At 49.4% G+C, this 21,380-nt stretch overlaps 1 protein-coding gene across 1 annotated transcript in view; it reads left to right on the forward strand.

Annotated features, from left to right (window-relative positions):
• Nucleotides 1–21,380, forward strand: part of TCF4 (transcription factor 4) — a gene marked incomplete at its 3' end in the record, with an annotated part of 94,285 nt that overhangs the window by 21,513 nt on the left and 51,392 nt on the right. Inside the window, exons 3-4 of the mRNA XM_066569915.1 lie at nt 18,700–18,761; nt 20,268–20,364. Coding sequence (XP_066426012.1) covers nt 18,700–18,761; nt 20,268–20,364 — 159 coding nt within the window. The remainder of the gene's footprint in view (nt 1–18,699; nt 18,762–20,267; nt 20,365–21,380) is intronic.

The raw sequence follows: 21,380 nt of genomic DNA on the forward strand, positions 1-21,380 counted from the left end.
AGCGATGTTTAATGAGATCCTATCAAGGAAAAGACTTCCTTAAAAGAAAGGAAAATGTTTCTGTCCCTGTCACGGTTTTATAGCAGCAATTAAAACATCTCTGGGACATGGTCCTGCCTGGCTTTTGCCTCCTCCATGCAATTCGTGGCAGGGCAATAACCAATCAGCAGAATTTTGTTTCCTTTGCCCTGCTCTGAGTCTCCCGAGAGCAAACAAGAACCAGGGATTTGGAATGAATTTGGAAGTTGTATTTTAGAAAGATTTGGTCTCTCAGCTTTGTGCAATCTGATTTTTCTTTAGGGTAAAATCTGGGTTTGGTGGGTTTTGTCTCTCAGGGTTGTGCTGTATGAGCAGGGCCTCCTTATTCCATGTTTCCTGCTCAAAATATTGGGATCATAAATATTTTCCTCGTGCAGGAGGAGTTTTTAGTGTAATCCATGTGGAGCCATCAAACCTGTCTGACCACACTGAGACCCTTGGCTTCTCCTCAGGCTCTGGGAATTTCCTGTTCCATGGGGAAAATTAATGAACTATTAATTAATCCTTGCCCATTCTTGCCATGTTTGATGCCTTTACCGTATCCATTTTTGTGCTTTATCATTGGCTTGATGAGGCAAGGAAGGAAAACAGACTGGGAAAAAAAAAAATCCAACCAAACAAATGGAAGGATTTATTTTTTTCCAAGAGGAAATCAAGGAATGGGTTTGTTTGTGAGCGCTTTGGATGGATTTGGGGATATTCCCAGTGTGCAGCAGGGCAAAGGAAATCTGTGATTTCCATGGCTGCCTCCACATTCTGCTCCAGTCACGCAGAGGAGTGGGGCAAGGAGCAAATAGGAAATCCTTGTTTTTCACAAAAAAAGGTGTTTTGTATTCCAAAGTTTGGGAGTCCAGGAATTGAAATTGTTTTTTCCATCTTTGCCCAAGGAAAGCCATCTTTTTTTTTTTAACCATTTCCTGGGAATCTGCAGTGATTCTTTTTTACCGTAAATTGAGGAAACAAATTGGATGCCAGTAAAACAGGGGGTTTAATTTATTTATTTCTTTGGAAAATCGATGCCAGGGTGGGCTGGCTCTGAACTCCGAGCTCCTGGGAGGGAGCAGAGGCGAAACAAAGAGGAGAATCCTTCCCCAGGAGCTTCAAACGGGAATTCTAAAGCAAGGCAGAACAGATGGACGGACAGATTGGGGAGCCCGGGAAAACAAAGAGCCGGTATTGTCAGGCAGGAATGGCTGCATTCCGCTCATCCCGACCAGGCTGGCACTGGCAGCGGGCACAGCGCACCCAGGCTGGGGCTGGACATGGGCACAGCTCATCCCGACCAGGCTGGGACATGGGCACAGCTCATCCTGGCCTGGTACTGGCACTGACAGCAGGCACAGCTCATCCGGACTGGGGCTGGACATGGGCACAGCTCATCCTGACTGGGGCTGGGACATGGGCACAGCTCATCCTGACCCGGGGTTGGGACATGGGCACAGCTCATCCCGACCAGGCTGGGACATGGGCACAGCTCATCCCGACCAGGCTGGGGCTGGGACATGGGCACAGCTCATCCCGACCAGGCTGGGACATGGGCACAGCTCATCCCGACCAGGCTGGGGCTGGGACATGGGCACAGCTCATCCCGACCAGGCTGGGACATGGGCACAGCTCATCCCGACCAGGCTGGGGCTGGGACATGGGCACAGCTCACCCAGACTGGCACTGGGACATGGGCACAGCTCATCCTGACCCGGGGCTGGGACATGGGCACAGCTCACCCAGACTGGCACTGGGACATGGGCACAGCTCATCCCGACCCGGGGCTGGGACATGGGCACAGCGCACCCCAGCTGGGGCTGGGACATGGGCACAGCTCATCCCGACCAGGCTGGGACATGGGCACAGCTCATCCTGACCAGGCTGGGGCTGGGACATGGGCACAGCTCACCCAGGCTGGCACTGGGACATGGGCACAGCTCACCACGGCTGGGGCTGGGACATGGGCACAGCTCATCCTTACCAGGCTGGGGCTGGGAGTGGGCACAGCTCATCCTGACTGGGGCTGGCAGTGCCCATGGCTCTGGAACACTGGCACACAGGGAGGGAGCGTGGGCACCAGCATTCCCCCTGGCTTTGGAGCTCGGAGAGGCTGGAGACACTGAGCATTTGGGCAGAGGTGGCACAAGAAATGAGAGGGTGGATGGCACCCCTGGAAGCCGAGCCGTGCCTCTGGGGTTTCAGCAGGAACTGGAAACGCTGCTCCAGGGGGCTCTCATTTTGTGCTCAGGTCCTATAAACCAATTTTTGTCCTGTTCCGTCTCTCAGGAATGGTGGTGGCATTGCAGATGCTCCCCCCGGGCCGTGCTGAGGTTCCTGGAGTGGAGCTGTGCTCGCTGCGCTGTGATTACCTCTCTCCTCCCATTGAAATCCCCAATTGCTCTCATCAGCCGCCATTGGCACTTCCTATGGAACCCTGCAAATGTTCCTGTGGCTCCTCTCCGCAGGGACAATGGATAAAATGAGCTGCGATGGGAGGAGGGCGGTGTTTGAGGCTCGGGCTGTGCAGCTGCTGCTGCTGCTGCTGCTGCTGCTGCTGGAATGCTGAATAGCCTGGGATTCACAGCATTCACCCGCTAAACTCCGGATAAAACCACTCCAAGGGCTCCAGCATTCTCCTTTTCCACTCCCTTTTCTTCCTTGGACAGTGCCCTGCTTGTGTCAGGAGCTGGGCAATGGGTTGGGATGGCAGGGATTTGATGGGCACCCCATTGGATAGAAAATCCCAATGGTTTGGGATGGCAGGGATTTGATGGTCGCCCCATTGGATAGAAAATCCCAATGGTTTGGGATGGCAGGGATTTGATGGTCGCCCCGTTGGATAGAAAATCCCAATGGTTTGGGATGGTTTGATGGTCGCCCCATTGGATGGAAAATCCCAATGGTTTCGGTCTGCAGGGATTTGATGGTCGCCCCATTGGATAGAAAATCCCAATGGTTTGGGATGGTTTGATGGTCGCCCCATTGGATAGAAAATCCCAATGGTTTGGGATGGTTTGATGGTCGCCCCATTGGATAGAAAATCCCAATGGTTTGGGATGGTTTGATGGTCGCCCCATTGGATAGAAAATCCCAATGGTTTGGGATGGTTTGATGGTCGCCCCATTGGATAGAAAATCCCAATGGTTTGGGATGGCAGGGATTTGATGGTCGCCCCATTGGATAGAAAATCCCAATGGTTTGGGATGGTTTGATGGTCGCCCCATTGGATGGAAAATCCCAATGGTTTGGGATGGTTTGATGGTCGCCCCATTGGATAGAAAATCCCAATGGTTTGGGATGGCAGGGATTTGATGGTCGCCCCATTGGATAGAAAATCCCAATGGTTTGGGTCTGCAGGGATTTGATGGTCGCCCCATTGGATAGAAAATCCCAATGGTTTGGGATGGCAGGGATTTGATGGTCGCCCCATTGGATAGAAAATCCCAATGGTTTGGGATGGCAGGGATTTGATGGTCGCCCCATTGCAATCCCTGCCAAAACCTGGGACAAACCCCATCCAGCCTGGCCTTGGACACTTGGTTGTTGCTTTTCCTTGACTTTTTCCCTCCTCCTCCTCCTCCTGCTCTGATTGATGGAAGTGCTCCCTGGGAGTTGTTTCTTGCCATCCTTGAGAAAAGCACAAAATGTTAGAATGGTGTTAAATCTATTTTTGACAGGAAGGCTGGAAATGTAAAGCCAGGGCCGATCTGCTGGAGGGAATGATGGAGGCAGGATTGTTAAATCCCGGGAAATCGCTAATTTATTGATTTTCTCACCTAATTTTGATTTCTGCAAAGCCCAGCGAATGGCTGAGAGCTGATTTGCATCTCACAGGAACTGGAGATTTTGCAAGGAAATCAAATCCATCCCTCCCGTTCTTCCTTTGGAATTGAAAAGGGGCTTCTTAAGGGTTCAACTTCCAGCCATTTTTGGGAGGAGCAGGAGCCAGGATCTCAGCAGGTTTTGCTTTTTCCCTGCAGAACGGGTTGGGGATGGATCCAGGGTGAGGTGACAGCGAGGTGACATCGCACGGTCCGCACTTCTACAGACGCGAATAAGAGCCTGGACTAGAAATGTGCTTTTGGTTTTTCCTCCTTTTTCTTTTTTGGGAACACCCACCTCTAAGTGCATCTTGCTGTCTGTGTGCAAGAAGTGATTGAATCGAGGTTTTCATGCTGGGCTGGCTCCATCCAGGATTTGCAGACTGGGAAACTCGAACAGGCTTTTGGGAAGCACGGAGCTCGTTTGTTGGATGTTGGATGTTTGTTGGGTGGTGTCTGGAACATTCTGGAATAGTGGGAGGTGTCGGGATTCTGCCATTATTGGGAATCCACTTGTGGAAATCCATACTAAAGGCTGACCTGCCCCTTTCAATCCCTCTCAGAGGTTTGCTTTTAAACCTGAAAGCCAGGGGAAAGAGCAACAAATGAAATCAGTGGTAAAAGTGACCGAAAACTCCGCTCGCTCCCACTTGATTCATCTCTGAAACAAGCTGGAGACTTGGGAATTTTCCCAAAGTGCCATGGCAACATCCAGCTCTGTTTTGCAGCTTAGGAAATGTATTTTTGGAACTCCTGACTCACCCCCTTGAATATTTCTGCTGGACTAGGAGAATGTGTTTCCTTCTGCTTTCGTGCCACCATTCAGCAGGAAAAGAGGAGAAAAGAGGGAGCGGTTCCCTCCTGCTTTGCATCATGTGGGGATGGACATCCAGGCTGTGGCTGCTGAGTCCAGAACGGGCTGGAGAGCGGGCAGGGAAAGCCAAAAGTGCAATAAACGCAGGAGAATATTGTCAAAATACATTTAAAAAAATGTGGGCCAGAAGGAGGGAGGGAGCGGCTTTCCTGGCACTCTTTGGCAATCATGGAACGGTTTGGGTGGAAGGGATTTGAAGGTGGAAGAGATTTGAAGGTGGAGGGGATTTGAAGGTGGAAGGGATTTGAAGGTGGAAGGGATTTGAAGGTGGAAGACATTTGAAGGTGGAAGGGATTTGAAGGTGGAAGAGATTTGAAGGTGGAAGGGATTTGAAGGTGGAAGGGATTTGAGGGGTCCCCCAGGTTGTTCCAAACCCCAGAAATGCTCTCAGGGCTGGAGCTCCTGCGCTCTGGGGGATCCACAGCAGGAAAATGCAGCACCAAGGAGAATTCTGACGGAAAGCTGGCCCGGCCTGGAGTTTTTGTCTGAGCAGAATTCAAATTGCTTTTCTCCCCGGCGCTCCTGGTAAATGCAGTCAGGAGTATCTCAGTAGTAAACACCGAGTACTTCAACTGCCTTTTTGCCTCGTTTATTTTCCCTGCAAAGTCTTCCCTCTCCGTCGAAAGTCAAGGAAAAAAACAACTTCAGGAAGGCTGAATTTTGATTCAGAAGGAGCCGCTGAGCCAACAGCATTTTATAGCTGCTTCCACTTTAATTTGGGAAGCAGCCTATTTAAATATGCTAATGATATGCATAGCCATTGGAACGGAATCCAGGCTATAAACTTCCCACAGAGAGCAGGAAAGCTGCGGCTGCCTCCCGACGTGTTTGCCAACTCCTTTATTAGGAGTTTGCTGGCAAATCCTCCTGGCCAAAGGTCACGGCAAAGGGAGCTGCAGGTATCCACCGGGGTTATTCCCGACACTCCAGATTATTTGCTGGATTTTTTCAGGCTTTGCCGGAGGCTCCGGGAATTTTGGATGAAAGGATTCATTAGCACCGAGCAAGGGGGATCACACAAAAATTTGCTTTCTTAAAGGGGGAGAATCCCTCGTTAATGAACTGCAAGGAAGGCCAAAAGGATCAATATTTGCACTCTGATCAATTTGCTCTAAAATTGTCTTTATTTTCTCAGCACTTTATGGAGAAATCTTGTCATGAGCTGCCAAAGTGAGGAGCCTGCCCAGATTTGGCACCCAATTATTTTCCAGGGGTAATTAACTAACAGGGAACTGGATCCCTGCATTTCCATATTCTAGATTTAAAGGAATTTTATCTCCGTGGAAGCGGGAACGAATCCGTTTATTTCCATCCATAAACTCCCGGCTCCACAACCCAACCGGTCAAATTCCCAAATTTGATTTTCCCATGGGGATTTCCATGATTCCAAGTATTCCTGTATACCTTACACTGGATTTCTGGCAAGGAGTAAGAGATTTTCTGGGTTTACTTCCAGGCAAAAATGACAGCAGGGATGAGAATTTTGATGGAATTCTGGAGAGAAAGTCAGGATTGGCTTTGGAAGCAAAGTGGTTGGAGAAGAGACAGTGATTGTTGGACTTTGTGACAGGAAGTCATGGAGAATTTCCTGAAAGGACTCAAACGGATTTGCCTTGTGCTTGGAGATTTGGGACTGCTGAGATATTTATAGGAAAAATCCAAGGCCTTGGATGTGCTTTCCATTTGCCAGATTTCCTATAAAAAATAAATACACAGCCAGCTCAGGGCAAAAAAAACCATCCTGGGCTGGGCTGGGCTTCACTTTGGGCTGAGCTGTTGGTTTCTTTTGCCCGATTCCTGGTTTTTGCAGAAACTGGGAATGGGTAGAACCTAGGAGAGGTTGGGGCAAAGGAGAAATGGAGCTGCCGTGGGATTCCTGGGGGTTTCGGGGGGAAGATGTCGACGTTTCTCGGGGCTGATTTGGATTTGATTTGCACAGGAATTGATCAAGAGCAGCTTCACAAATATAATTCCTCCCATTTGGGATGGGCTTCCTGAAACTCAAGGCTCAGCCGATCCTATCCTATTTCATTTTCCAGTAAATTCAGGGTTGTTTTTATCCAAATCCCTCAAGTTTTGCCACGCTATGTTTCACCAATTAATGGAAACCATATTAATTCTTATTAATTCTCCTCTGCACACAATGGCTTTTGTTTGCCTCCCAGTTGTGCTGTGTGGGAACTTCCTTCCAAGCTGCAAAACCTCGGGGATTTGGGGTTTCTTTGCCCATCCCAGAGGAATTCCTGTGGAGCGGAACCTCCTGAGCTGCTGAGGGGAGGAACCTGAGCGCCCTGGAGGCCAAGGAAGGCAGGAAATTCCAAATAATTCCCTGGTTCTGTGAGAGCCCTGCTGGTTCTGTGGGATCCCTGAAAAAATCCCCAAAAAATCCCGAAAAATCCTGAAAAAACTCCCAAAAAATCCCCCAAAAATCCTGAAAAATCCCCCAAAATTCCTGAAAGAATCCCCAAAAAATCCCCCCAAAATCCTGAAAGAATCCCAAAAAAATCCCCCCAAAATCCCGAAAGAATCCCAAAAAAATCCCCAAAAAAATCCCCCCAAAATTAAAAAAAAAAAATCCCCCAAAAATCCCCCCAAAAATCCCCAAAAACATCCCAAAAAATCCCTGGTTCTGTGGGGTCCCTGCTGGTTCTGTGGCATCCCTGAAAAAATCCCCCAAAAATCCCGAAAGAATCCCCAAAAAATCCCCCCAAAATTAAAAGAAAAAAATCCCAGAAAAATCCCCAAAAATAACCCAAAAAATCCCTGGTTCTGTGGGATCCCTGCTGGTTCTGTAAGATCCCTGAAAAAATCCTGAAAAATCCCCCCAAAAAACCCCCCAAAAAAATCCCCAAAAATCCCCTCAAAATCCCGAAAGAATCCCCAAAAAATCCCCCAAAAATTAAAAAAAAATCCCCCAAAAATCCTCCCAAAAATCCCAAAAAATCCCTGGTTCTGTGGGGTCCCTGCTGGCTCTGTGAGATCCCTGAAAAAATCCTGAAAAATCCGCCCAAACAATCCCCAAAAAAATCCCCAAAAATCCCCTCAAAATCTCGAAAGAACCCCCAAAAAATCCCCCAAAAATTAAAAAAAAAATCCCAGAAAAATCCCCCCCAAAATCCCAAAAATATCCCAAAAATATCCCAAAAATATCCCAAAAATATCTCTGTGGGGTCCCTGCTGGTTCTGTGGGATCCCTGAGCTCTGTGGGATCTCTGCTGTTTCTATGGGATCCCTGCTGTTTCTATGGGATCTCTGTGGGATCCCTGCTGGTTCTATGGGATCCCTGAGCTCTGTGGGATCCCTGCTGGCTCTGTGGGATCCCTGCTGTTTCTATGGGATCTCTGTGGGATCCCTGCTGGTTCTATGGGATCTCTGTGGGATCCCTGAGCTCTGTGGGATCCCTGAGTTCTGTGGGATCTCCATGGGTTCCCTGCTGTTTCTATGGGATCCCCGCTGGCTCTGTGGGATCCCTGAGCTCTGTGGGATCCCTGAGCTCTGTGGGATCTCTGTGGGATCCCTGAGCTCTGTGGGATCTCTATGGGTTCCCTGCTGTTTCCATGGGATCCCCGCTGGCTCTGTGGGGTCCCTGTGGGATCCCTGCTGTTTCCATGGGATCCCCGCTGGCTCTGTGGGATCCCTGAGCTCTGTGGGATCTCTATGGGTTCCCTGCTGTTTCCGTGGGATCCCCTCTGCCTCTGTGGGATCCCTGAGCTCTGTGGGATCTCTATGGGTTCCCTGCTGTTTCCATGGGATCCCCGCTGGCTCTGTGGGATCCCTGAGCTCTGTGGGGTCCCTGTGGGTTCCCTGCTGTTTCTATGGGATCCCCCTGGCTCTGTGGGATCCCTGAGCTCTGTGGGATCTCTATGGGTTCCCTGAGCTCTGTGGGATCTCTATGGGTTCCCTGCTGTTTCCATGGGATCCCCCTGGCTCTGTGGGATCCCTGAGCTCTGTGGGGTCCCTGTGGGATCCCTGAGCTCTGTGGGATCTCTATGGGTTCCCTGCTGTTTCCATGGGATCCCCGCTGGCTCTGTGGGGTCCCTGAGCTCTGTGGGTCCCTGTGGGATCCCCGCTGCTGTCCCACCCGTTCCCAGTGCTCTGTGGGATCCCTGAGCTCTGTGGGGTCCCTGAGCTCTGTGGGGTCCCTGAGGGATCCCTGAGCTCTGTGGGATCTCTATGGGTTCCCTGCTGTTTCCATGGGATCCCTGAGCTCTGTGGGATCCCTGAGCTCTGTGGGATCCCCGCTGGCTCTATGGGATCCCTGAGCTCTGTGGGATCTCCATGGGTTCCCTGCTGTTTCCATGGGATCCCCGCTGGCTCTGTGGGGTCCCTGAGCTCTGTGGGTCCCTGTGGGATCCCCGCTGCTGTCCCACCCGTTCCCAGTGCTCTGTGGGATCCCTGAGCTCTGTGGGATCTCTATGGGATCCCCGCTGCTGTCCCACCCGTTCCCAGTGCTCTGTGGCGTTTGGGGCCCTCACAAACAGGAAAGCAGGAGCGCTCGGAGGAAGGAAGGCCCCAAAGGCTCGGAAATGAGGCGCGTCCTGCGGCTCTGGTGCTCCCAGGGGACACAGCCAGCCTGGCCGGGGCAGGAGAGATCGGGGGATTGTTTGGGGATTTTTCGGGGATTGTTTGGGGATTTTTCGGGGATTTTTCGGGGATTTTTGGGGATTGTTTGGGGATTTTTTTGGGATTTTTTTGGGATTTTTTTGGGATTTTTCTGGGATTTTTCTAGGATATTTTGGGGAATATTATTGATATACGCTTTATATTTCATAAATATAAATGGTATTTCTGTATATAATATAGAAATAGTAAATGAATAATATTCCCAAATACGATTATATTCTAATATTTGGGAATATTATTTATATACTATTTCTATTTTATATAAATCTTATATACATTTCTCGAAATTTTATATATATATAAAAATTATATATTTTATAAAGATAGAAATGATATATTTTATTATATATAAATGATATCTATTCTATAAATATATAAGTTACGGATATTATACAAATATATAATGTATTTATGTATTTATGTACTTTATGTATTTATGTAATTATATATTTATATAGAAATATATATTTTTATACACTTAATATCAATTTTATTTATATTTATATAAACAGAGACCAGGCAGAGCTACAGAATATTATAATTATATTAATATGTATTATTTATATATTGTTTATATTTTTAATAGAAAGTTTTTATATATTTCTATAAGGTTTATACAAATATATAAATTATATATTACATCATATACAAAAGACATAAATGTAAAAATGATACATTATACAAAAAAATAAAAAATTTATATTATAAAAATTTATGTATAATTTATAAAATAAATTTTTAAAAATTCTATTATATAAATTAAAAATTTATATTATATAAATATATAAGCTATATGTTATATGAACTTATAAAATGCATATTTTATATGAATATATGAATTGTATATGTTAAATAAATCTCTAAATTATAAATTATATAAATATATAAATTATATATGATATAAATATATTGATTATATATTTTATATAAATATATATTTCTATCTAAACATATCTTTATATAAACTTTATATAATTTTTATTTCTATTTACATAAATTTTATTTCTATATTATTATGTATTTGTATATTATATTTATATTATTAGATATATATTATTAAAAGGTTCTCCTCAATGGATGCACCCAAGATGGACCAATCCTGGGTTTTCCTCCAAGGAAAATCCTGGGTTTTCCTCCAAGGAAATTCCTGCCTTTCCTGGCTTTTCCTCCAAGGAAAATCCTGGCTTTTCCTCCAAGGAAATTCCTGCCTTTCCTGGCTTTTCCTCCAAGGAAAATCCTGGGTTTTCATCCAAGGAAATTCCTGCCTTTCCTGGCTTTTCCTCCAAGGAAAATCCTGGGTTTTCATCCAAGGAAATTCCTGCCTTTCCTGGGTTTTCCTCCAAGGAAAATCCTGGGTTTTCATCCAAGGAAATTCCTGCCTTTCCTGCCTTTTCCTCCAAGGAAAATCCTGGGTTTTCCTCCAAGGAAATTCCTGCCTTTCCTGGGTTTTCATCCTAGGAAATTCCTGCCTTTCCTGGGTTTTCCTCCAAGGAAAATCCTGGGTTTTCATCCTAGGAAAATCCTGGGTTTTCATCCAAGGAAATTCCTGCCTTTCCTGGGTTTTCATCCTAGGAAATTCCTGGGTTTTCATCCAAGGAAATTCCTGCCTTTCCTCAGTTTCCCTCCAAGGAAATTCCTGCCTTTCCTGCCTTTTCCTCCAAGGAAACTTTCCCGGCTTTTCCTCCAAGGAAATTCCTGCCTTTCCTCAGTTTCCCTCCAAGGAAATTCCCGCCTTTCCTGGGTTTTCCTCCAAGGAAATCCTGGGTTTTCCTCCAAGGAAATTCCTGCCTTTCCTCAGTTTCCCTCCAAGGAAATTCCTGCCTTTCCTGGCTTTTCCTCCAAGGAAACTTTCCTGGCTTTTCCTCCAAGGAAATTCCTGCCTTTCCTGGCTTTTCCTTCAAGGAAATCCTGGGTTTTCATCCAAGGAAATTCCTGCCTTTCCTCAGTTTCCCTCCAAGGAAATTCCTGCCTTTCCTGGCTTTTCCCCCAAGGAAACTCTCCTGGGTTCCCCTGGCTCTGCTGGGATTTGCTCCTTGGGGTCACTCCAGGCCCACGCTGCCCTTTGCTGCGGGCCCTTTGGAGCAAGCGGAGAGTGATAAAAAGAGCCTTTCATGAGGCACAAAGAAACCACGAGAGGCACAAATTTATGGTGGGGTTTGGGTTTTAAAGACACCCCTGGAGTGAACGGTGGGGTTTGGAATAGTTCCCAATTAATGCTGACACGACATTCCTGCAGCAGGGCTCTGGGATGGTTTGGGCTGGAAGGACCCGAAGGAAAATCCCATTCCAAGGGCAGGGAACCCCTTCCACTGGCCCAGGTTGCTCCAAGGTTTAGCTGCCCGTGTGAATGAAACCGGTCTTAGGTGTCTGGCCTGAATTAAAATTGTTTTATGTGGGGGTAGAAGTGACTCAAGACTGGAATAAAATAGCAGCTGGGATAGAAAAAAAACCCCTTCCAGCTGCTTCCATGCTGTTTGTCCCTTTTCATTAAAGCCATCCCTCTTTGTTTACCCGTTTCTAAACAAAGCTAATTAAATCCTCGGGCCTCTCCAGTCCTGCATTTGTGGAAATCCCCTCCAACAACTGCCAAGGCCTTGCTGGGAGAGGGACCTGGAGGGACAGAACCCAGGGAGGGTCTGAACCAGAACCCACCGGACGGGGCTGGGTGGGGTTTTGGGCAGGAATTCCTCCCTCCCTGGACCCTGGAGCGTCCCAGGACAGGGCTTGGAGCAGTCCCTGCATCGAAACTGTTGCAGGATTTTAGGATTTTCCGGAGGGAAACGCATTGAAGCTCTCGCCTGGGCGTGGCGTCCGTGCCCGCCCCTGCGCCGCCTCCTCACATTCCTGTTCCAGCTGGACGGGGAGGGCTGGAAATGGGGAACAGAGCCCTTCAAACACCCCAAAACCGAAATCAGGAGGGAGCAAAGCCCCTCATTCCTTGCAAAGGCAAAGCTTTCCCTGCCATATGTTTGGAGTGGAGCTGCTGTCCCAAATGCCAAGACGTGTTGAAGGCTAGCTGGGTGTTTGGGGATGATTGTCCCATATTTACAGCTTTCCAAGTTGCATTGTTGTCGAAAGTCTGCTGTGGGCTGGAAATATGTTCTGAAGCTGGGTAAAAATATCCCAATTACCATATTCCAAAGGACAACAATTGCCACGCTCGGATGCCTTGGGAAGGAGCAGCTCGGGCTGTAAACAGGATGTGCCGGGCCCCAGGCACGGGGGGAGCGCGGCAGGGACAAATCCCGGGCTCGGGGCGGCTGGAGCAGCTCCCTCAGGGCATGAGGGACAAATCCTGGGCTGCAGGGACAAATCCTGGGCTCGGGGCGGCTGGAGCAGCTCCCTCAGGGCATGAGGGACAAATCCTGGGCTCCAGGGACAAATCCTGGGCTGCAGGGACAAATCCTGGGCTCCAGGGACAAATCCTGGGCTGCAGGGACAAATCCTGGGCTGCAGGGTCAAATCCTGGGCTCGGGGCGGCTGGAGCAGCTCCTTCAGGGCATGAGGGACAAATGCTGGGCTCCAGGGTCAAATCCTGGGCTGCAGGGACAAATCCTGGGCTCCAGGGACAAATCCTGGGCTGCAGGGTCAAATCCTGGGCTGCAGGGACAAATCCTGGGCTGCAGGGACAAATCCTGGGCTGCAGGGTCAAATCCTGGGCTCGGGGCGGCTGGAGCAGCTCCCTCAGGGCATGAGGGACAAATCCTGGGCTCCAGGGACAAATCCTGGGCTCCAGGGTCAAATCCTGGGCTGCAGGGACAAATCCTGGGCTGCAGGGACAAATCCTGGGCTGCAGGGACAAATCCTGGGCTCCAGGGACAAATCCTGGGCTCCAGGGACAAATCCTGGGCTCGGGGCGGCTGGAGCAGCTCCCTCAGGGCATGAGGGTCAAATCCTGGGCTCCAGGGTCAAATCCTGGGCTGCAGGGACAAATCCTGGGCTCCAGGGACAAATCCTGGGCATGAGGGAAAAATCCCGGGCTTGGGGCGGCTGGAGCAGCTCCCGCAGGGCATGAGGGACAAATGCTGGGCTGCAGGGACAAATCCTGGGCTCGGGGCTCGGTGCAGCTCCCTCAAGGCATGAGGGACAAATCCTGGGCTCCAGGGACAAATCCTGGGCTCGGGGCTGCCTGGAGCAGCTCCGTCAGGGCATGAGGGACAAATGCTGGGCTCCAGGGACAAATCCTGGGCTCAGGGCGGCTGGAGCAGCTCCTTCAGGGCATGAGGGACAAATCCTGGGCTCGGGGCTGCCTGGAGCAGCTCCCTGAGGGCACTGAGGGACAAATCCGAGCCCAGCTCCCTCCCAGCCCTGCCCGGGGCTCGGTGCAGCTCCCTCGGCTCGGTGAGACCTTCCCCGGGCTCGGCAGGAAAGCCCCCCCTTCATCTTCCCTGAGGCTGAAGAGGATTTACCTCCAGACAGGGTGAGTGGAGAGTTCCCACCTCTGTTTGCTCCTACTGAGCTCGGGCTGGGCTCGCAATGCAGACAGGGATGAATATTCCAGGGAGATGGGGCTGAATTTATCCTTCCGTGGTGCAGGGGATGTCATTTATTCCTTTCACAAGACACTTGTAAGGATAATTTAGTTCCTAATGACCCGTCGGCTGAAAAAACACAGAATGTGCTCCGAGAGAGACGGGGCCTCTCTCCCAGCTGGAATTCCAGAGGTGTTCTCTGATGAGGAGATGACTTGAGGCACGATCAAGTGACCAAACCTGTCCCGTGGCCAGCCACGGGTGCATTTCCATCGTTAGGATCTCCAGTTTTAATGAGTCCCCTCAGCAAGGAGCTGCTGCCTTGTGGGAACAGGCTGGAGCTCTGGAAGTTTCTGCAGAGCATATGGGCAGCTTGAAAGGGAGCAGATGCTGCTGGAGCAAAGGGCAGAGCTCAGAGGTAGGAGATGAAGGAACCTTCAAGGGCCCCTCGCTCCGTGAGTTTTCCGCACAAAATCAAACAGAAGCGATCCCTGGCAGAGCCTTCAAGGGCTGCAGGGAGAGGGAAACTTTTCCAGAAGTGCCAGAAAATTCCTCAGGCTTCCATTGCAGGAAATGAGTTCAGGGAAAATGCCCAGGGAAGGGCAAGGAGCAGATGTGTGGGCGTGGAGGTTGGAAGAGCTTTTGCAGATCCTTTTGGATATAACCTTGGGACAGTTCGTGGGTGTCCAAGGCCTCGGGCAGGGCTTGGAGAAACCTGCTCTGCTGGAAGGAGTGCAATGGGATCATCCCTGAGATCCCAAATCATTCTGGGACTGGTGACCGTTGGGTGTCCACCGTTGTCTGTGACATCCCAGTGAGCTCCACGGGCTGGGAGGAGATTCCTGGAGGTTCCTGATATTGAGAGCAAACCATTGTGGGACTGGTGACTGTTGGATATTCACCATTGTCTGTGACATCCCAGTGAGCTCCTCAGGCTGGGAGGAGATTCCTGGAGGTTCCTGATATTTACAACAAACCATTGTGGGACTGGTGACTGTTGGGTGTCCACCATTGTCTGTGACATCCCAGTGAGCTCCTCAGGCTGGGAGGAGATTCCTGGAGGTTCCTGATATTGAGAGCAAACCATTGTGGCACTGGTGACTCCATTGGGTGTCCACCATTGTCTGTGACATCCCAGTGAGCTCCACGGGCTGGGAGGAGATTCCTGGAGGTTCCTGATATTGAGAGCAAACCATTGTGGGACTGGTGACTCCATTGGGTGTGCACCATTGTCTGTGACATCCCAGTGAGCTCCTCAGGCTGGGAGGAGATTCCTGGAGGTTCCTGACATCGAGAGCAAACCATTGTGGGACTGGTGACTGTTGGGTGTCCACCATTGTCTGTGACATCCCAGTGAGCTCCTCAGGCTGGGAGGAGATTCCTGGAGGTTCCTTTGGCTGACATTGAGAGCAAACCATTGTGGCACTGGTGACTCCATTGGGTGTCCACCATTGTCTGTGACATCCCAGTGAGCTCCTCAGGCTGGGAGGAGATTCCTGGAGGTTCCTGATATTTACAACAAACCATTGTGGGACTGGTGACTGTTGGGTGTCCACCATTGTCTGTGACATCCCAGTGAGCTCCTCAGGCTGGGAGGAGATTCCTGGAGGTTCCTGACATCGAGAGCAAACCATTGTGGGACTGGTGACCGTTGGGTGTCCACCATTGTCTGTGACATCCCAGTGAGCTCCACGGGCTGGGAGGAGATTCCTGGAGGTTCCTGATATTTACAACAAACCATTGTGGGACTGGTGACTCCATTGGGTGTCCACCATTGTCTGTGACATCCCAGTGAGCTCCACGGGCTGGGAGGAGATTCCTGGAGGTTCCTGATATTTACAACAAACCACTGTGGGACTGTTGGGTTTTCACCATTGTCAGCCCTACCTGCGTGTGTCCCCAGCAAAGCAATCCCAGTGTCCTGGCTGTGCTTTGTGTGTCCCACAGTGATGAATTAATCCGTGTGATGAATTAATTTGGCATTCACGGGCACGTCAGACTTTTCTATCCTCATTTCAGCCTTTCTGTCCAAAGCACAATTAGTTGGGAGACTCTTGGAGCAAGGGAATAAATGACATTATTCCAAGTTGGAATTGTGCAGTGAAATGATTTTCTCTTCCACATCCAGGAGTGTTTTGTTTGTAGCATCATCCCAGTTTTTATCCCAGAACATTCTGATGTTCCCGTACAGCTCCTGTTTTCACGGGCTCCCCAAAGAGCAGAAATTTGGGAATTTATTTATTCTCCAAACCAAAGGCTAAAATAAGAAAATCCCCTTTGACTCTTGGGGTCGGGAGCTCACTGAGCCATCCCAGTAGCAACAATTTCTGGGCTGGAAGGGTTTGAAGGAGCAGGGACACCTGCCACCGCTCCAGGCTGGAAATCCATGGACCTGCTGGAATTCTGGGATGCAGCAGCCCTGAGCATGGCCTGGATAAATAAACCATGTGTGGCTGCTGGGACAGTGTGGGCAAGGATGAGCTCACCCCCAGCAGCACAATGGGATTCTTTGTTGGGAACAGTTCAGGTTTGTTTCCGCTGCTGCCGCTTCAGAGCGGGGTCTCCAACTCTCCGTGGATATTTGTGGAAATTCAGGCAGAAAATGAAATGCCATGTTTCATTGCAAAAGTGAATTTTTCAAGTGTTTGAGGCCTTCATCCCGTCCTTCTTCCACATCACCTCCCTGCCTGTTGTTTTGGGCTTTTCTTCTCATGTCCTGATGATATTTAGAGCAAAACCTTCAAAAAAAGATTGGATCAATGGATGTGCATTTGAAATTTTCCACTCCTTTAGCTTATCAAATATCCAGGTTTCTTCTTCCCTTGATCTTCCTCTTTAATCCTCCTTCTGTATTTTGTTGAGCTGGGTTTTTTCATGTAGTTTTTCAAGCTAATACTCGGATAAATCCAACTTCTTTTGAAGAGCAAAACAGCAGGAAAGGTCTCAATCCACCAACCAGGCCTGTTGAAATTAATTGGGATTAGCAGGCCCAGTTTAGGGGCTTTTGGGAAGTGCAATAGGACCACAACCAGCAGCCTCACATCTCCCCCACCCTCCTCGGACTGACACAAAATTCCCGCAGATCCTGGGGGAATTTAGGGATCATTTCGCTCCAGGTGGCCCCAAAAAGCTGGGAGTCTTCTGGGCTGGATGGGGCTGGGAGCAGAGCTGAGCCATGAGATGATCCTTAGGCTCCTCCTCACCCATCCCTGGTGATCCTTTAAACCCAAATCCTTCATCCCGGATTTCCTGGGGCCAATTCCCAAATCTGCCCATGACAAGGGGATTCAGGGATCTGGCGATTCTGGGATCCTGAGGCTCCTCCTCACCCATCCCTGGTGATCCTTTAAACCCAAATCCTTCATCCCGGATTTCCTGGGGCCAATTCCCAAATCTGCCCATGACAAGGTCTCTTCCAACCTTGACCTTGTGAAGTTCTCCATATATCCCAGCTGGAAATTGAGGATGTTGCAAAAGTTCTGCTTTTTCCCGCAGCTTTTTTCTGGATCCTCTCCTTTCCCTCTGGAGCTCAGCTGGAGTTGGAAGCAGGAACTGGAGGATCCAGGTTCCTCCAGAGCTGCATTTTGGGGCTTTTCCTGGGCACCATTGAGGCTGGAGCCTCCTTCTCCTCCCATGGCCAAAGATTGTTTTAATGAGAACTAAAGGGCCTTTTTCCAATTACCAGGGAATAACTGGATTCAGTTCCTGGCTTATGTCAACCTGCTTGGATTTGATTAGGGACAAAGAAATGGATTCATCCGTCAGGGTTACTTCATTAGGGCTCCTCAGTGATGCTTCACAGAGGGGCGGCGGCGCTCGGCACTTTTGGGGTGAAATCCCAGGAAAATTGGGGTGGAACTGCTGAAGATCGAGTCCCGTCTCTTTCTGAAGGAGGCCAGGGATTTTTGGGGTGCTGGGGGGGAATCCCTCCCCAGGGAGCTGCCCCACTCTGGACAATCCCTAAAATAATCCCTTTAATTCCAGAATCACTCCAAGTGGACACCAGGCCCTTCTGTGCTGGGTTTGGGATCTCTCCTCCCCACCCAAACCCAGGAGTTATTGATTAAAAAAGCCCCATCCCATCATTCTGAGCAGGGGCTCCCCAGAGTTAATTGTCTGTTACATAACACAACTGATTTTTAAAAAATCTGCCTAATTAACCTAATGGAATGGTTGATCGGATCTGTCAGGTAAATGATCCACAGTTTCATTCCCTTTTTTTTTTTTTTTTTTTCCTGGAGCTTAATTAAATATTTACCTCCGAGTGTCTCGTGCTATTAACGTGTTCATCTATTATGGGAGAGAATAGGAATCCTAATTGGGGGAAAGAATTAAAGTGTCAGGTTTGGAATCTTGGAAATTCCCCCGATTTAGTCTCAGCACCCTTCTCCAGCTGAAATTCCCACTGATCCTAAAACCTGGATGGGTTTGATTTAAAGAGATTTAAGCAGGGAAGAGGGACAGGGCTTGCAGCAACCCAGGACAGCTGATCCTTGAAATCCCTTCCATCCCATAAAAACTGGAGGAGCGATTCTGGTAAAACCACATCAGCTCTGTCCTGCTGGCAGTGTCCGCCAGTCCCTGCTTGCTGCTGGACACTCGGAGAAGATGGGATGCCAAGATTCCCAAATTCCATCACTTTGGAGGCAGGCAGGCAGGAGTTGTGCTGCCGCTCGAACCTCAGCGTTCCTGAGGGTCCAGCTCCATCCCCGCCGTGAATTTCAATGAGTTCATTTCAGCCCCGGGGTCAGGAGCCACTTCCTGGCCTCGGCTCCTCACGCCTGCTTCTTAATTAAAGGCACCAGGAGATTAATTTGAAGCATTAATTTCTCACAAAAGGCGGGAATGATTTGCCACGAAGCCTAAAGAACTTTTTTGTCCCCAGATGTAGAAGACAGAACTAGCTCAGGGTCCTGGGGGAATGCAGGACATCCGAGTCCATCCAGGGTAAGTGAATTTCATCTTTATCCCCTGCAGATGGAAATGTGCAGTCCTGTGGGCTCAGGAATCCGCATTCTCATTAAAATGGCTCCTCTCAATGTTTCCATTTCAAACCCCAGCCTGCCACTGCCTTTCAGATGCTCCAGAAGGTCCCTTCCAAGCCAGAGCATTCCACGATTTCTGTGCATATTAATGAAGCAATTACTGAGGGGGTTTGGCAGCCCCCCACCCCAAAGCGCAGCTGGCGCAGAGGCTGCTCCCCAGGTGCATTTTTAGGGATTTTTGGTAGGATTTGGAGGTGCTGGGATTTCATTGCCTGCCCATTCCATGCCCAGGATCCTCACCAGAGCAGCTCAAACCCTTCTCTTTGTCCGTGGAAAATTGGGGGGATTTTGGCACATCCCCTGAGTGCTCCGGGCTGGAACTGGGCACAGCCACATCCCACGGTCCCTGCTCAGGAGCAGAATTCCCTGTGGGCTCCCTCTGGCTCGGCATTCTCTGGGATTTAGGAGCCAGCTGGGCTCAGTCAGTTCAATTGTGCCTGTGGACAGTTATCCACATTTTTTTGACACTTTGGGATGGAGATGGCTTGGTGGGAAGAGCAGATTTTCCAGCAGCACAGCTGGATCCTCCCGAGTGCTGGCAGCTCCTGCTCCCAACTGGAACATCCCAGTTCTGCCCTCCCTCCATGGCTCAGCACCACTTTATTCCTAAAACACACAGAGCAGAAAGCGCCTTCCTCGTGCCCCTTATTTAAATTTGTTTGAATTGTTTCCCAATTAACTTGAAGGACAGTGAGGAAGAGCAGGATCTTCATCCCCTCCTCACCCTCCATCCACGTCCCTTCCCCGGGAGCTCTCATTTCCCCGTTCCTGCCTCCAAGGAAGGAATCCCAGCACCTTTTCTTCTTTCCTGCTTTGCATCCCTGACGTCATCCCAGCTTCCATCTGTCAGTTTGATTTTCCTGCCCTTTTTTTTTCCCCTTGACACTTGTATTGCTTCCGAGGGAAAAATGTTTTGAAAAGGAAATCGGGCAATTGGCACACACCGATTATTTCTGCCTCCAAAGCCCTGAATGAAAGTGGGGAGATAGAAAGAAAAGGAGCACGAGCCTGAGAAGGATTGGGGAATTTTAAATCGAGGCCGGGCATTAAGTCGAGGAATTATTCCACAAACAACCTGACCTCGCTTTTTCCTGCTGGAATGGAATTCCCCCAGCGGGAGACCTCCTTCCTCCAGAGGCTTTTTTCCTTGCTTTAAGCAGGAGGACTCTTCCCAGAGGGTTTTTTTTGCTGATTTACCCCACACAGGATTTCAGGAACATCACCCAGCTCTCCAGTCAGGACTCTCTCTTTTTTTTTTTTTTTTTCTAATGAACAGAACTTGGAAACGGCACTAAAAATGTGTCGCTCCAGCCAATCAGCAGGGAAAAAACCCCAAGGGAATGATGGTTTTTAGAGCAGCCTTCAAATTGAGGTGTAAAATTGTGTTTTTTCCCCCGTTTCTTGCCAGAACTATGGAGATGGGACTCACTATGACCACATGGCGAGCAGAGACCTCGGCTCACATGACAATCTCTCTCCTCCCTTTGTCAATTCCAGAATACAAAGTAAGAACATGGAATTTCCTCCCTCACTGGGGTGGGGCAACTGGGATCAATGGATTAGGAATAAAATTCCAGGGCCTCCCAAGTCCTCATCCTCATTTTTTTGGGCTTGGTTTGACGGTAAATACAGGGATTTGTTTCAGTTTTCCATGCTGTGATATTTAGTATTTCATATCCATTTTGCTTATATTTTATTGATGTTCTGTACCTCTAACTGTGGATTCGTGATGCAAAATCAGATTGGACACGCTTGGAATGGGTTTTGAAAGCTTTTTGAAATCCTAATCGATAAATCCCAAAGGGAGCAGAGAAATAGAAGGTGGGGGACACTGGGAATGTTGTTTGGAGTGGGAGGGAGGTGTCCAACCATTCATCAGAAGCGTTGATGGTCCTGGAGATCTTTTCCAACTGGAACGATCCCAGGATTCTGTGCTAGAGGTTTATGAGGGAGCCATTGCTCCCTTCTTTAATTATGAGTTTGCTAAAGTAAATACATGATGTCAAAATAGTGGCAATGCTCAGGCTGGCTCCGTCCAGGAGCTTCCAAGGAAAACACGGAGCTGTGGCTGCCGCACATCATTCCACAGCTCTAATGCACATCGCTCATCCCGGGGCATTGGGAAAGAGCTGTTGGAGCTTGCGGCAGTTTGAGAAAGCCTGGGAGAAGCCAAGGAAAGCATGGAAATTCCAACGCTGCCTGCTGCACTCAGGCAGGGAGCAGCAGGGCATGTGTCTGTCCCTCCTGTGCCTCCCCGCACTCCAGAAAATCCAGAAAATCCGTGAAAACACAGCTGGAGGCTCCCTGGGAAGGTGGTGAGGAGCCAGGGCTCCAAAGTTCCTGGAGGAGTTTGGGAAGGGCCTGATGTGGCTGCCAGGTCCAGCTCCATGGCCTAGGAGGGACTTTCCCAGCTGTGGGGTGGGGGCAGCGCCGGCCAGGGCCTGGGCTGGGACACCATGGGGCCGTGTGGGAATGGGAATGACAATGGCAGTGACAATGGCGGTGGCAGTGACAATGGCAA

The sequence above is a fragment of the Molothrus aeneus genome, assembly GCF_037042795.1.
Source record: "Molothrus aeneus isolate 106 chromosome Z unlocalized genomic scaffold, BPBGC_Maene_1.0 scaffold_55, whole genome shotgun sequence".
In the NCBI taxonomy this organism is placed as follows: domain Eukaryota; kingdom Metazoa; phylum Chordata; class Aves; order Passeriformes; family Icteridae; genus Molothrus; species Molothrus aeneus.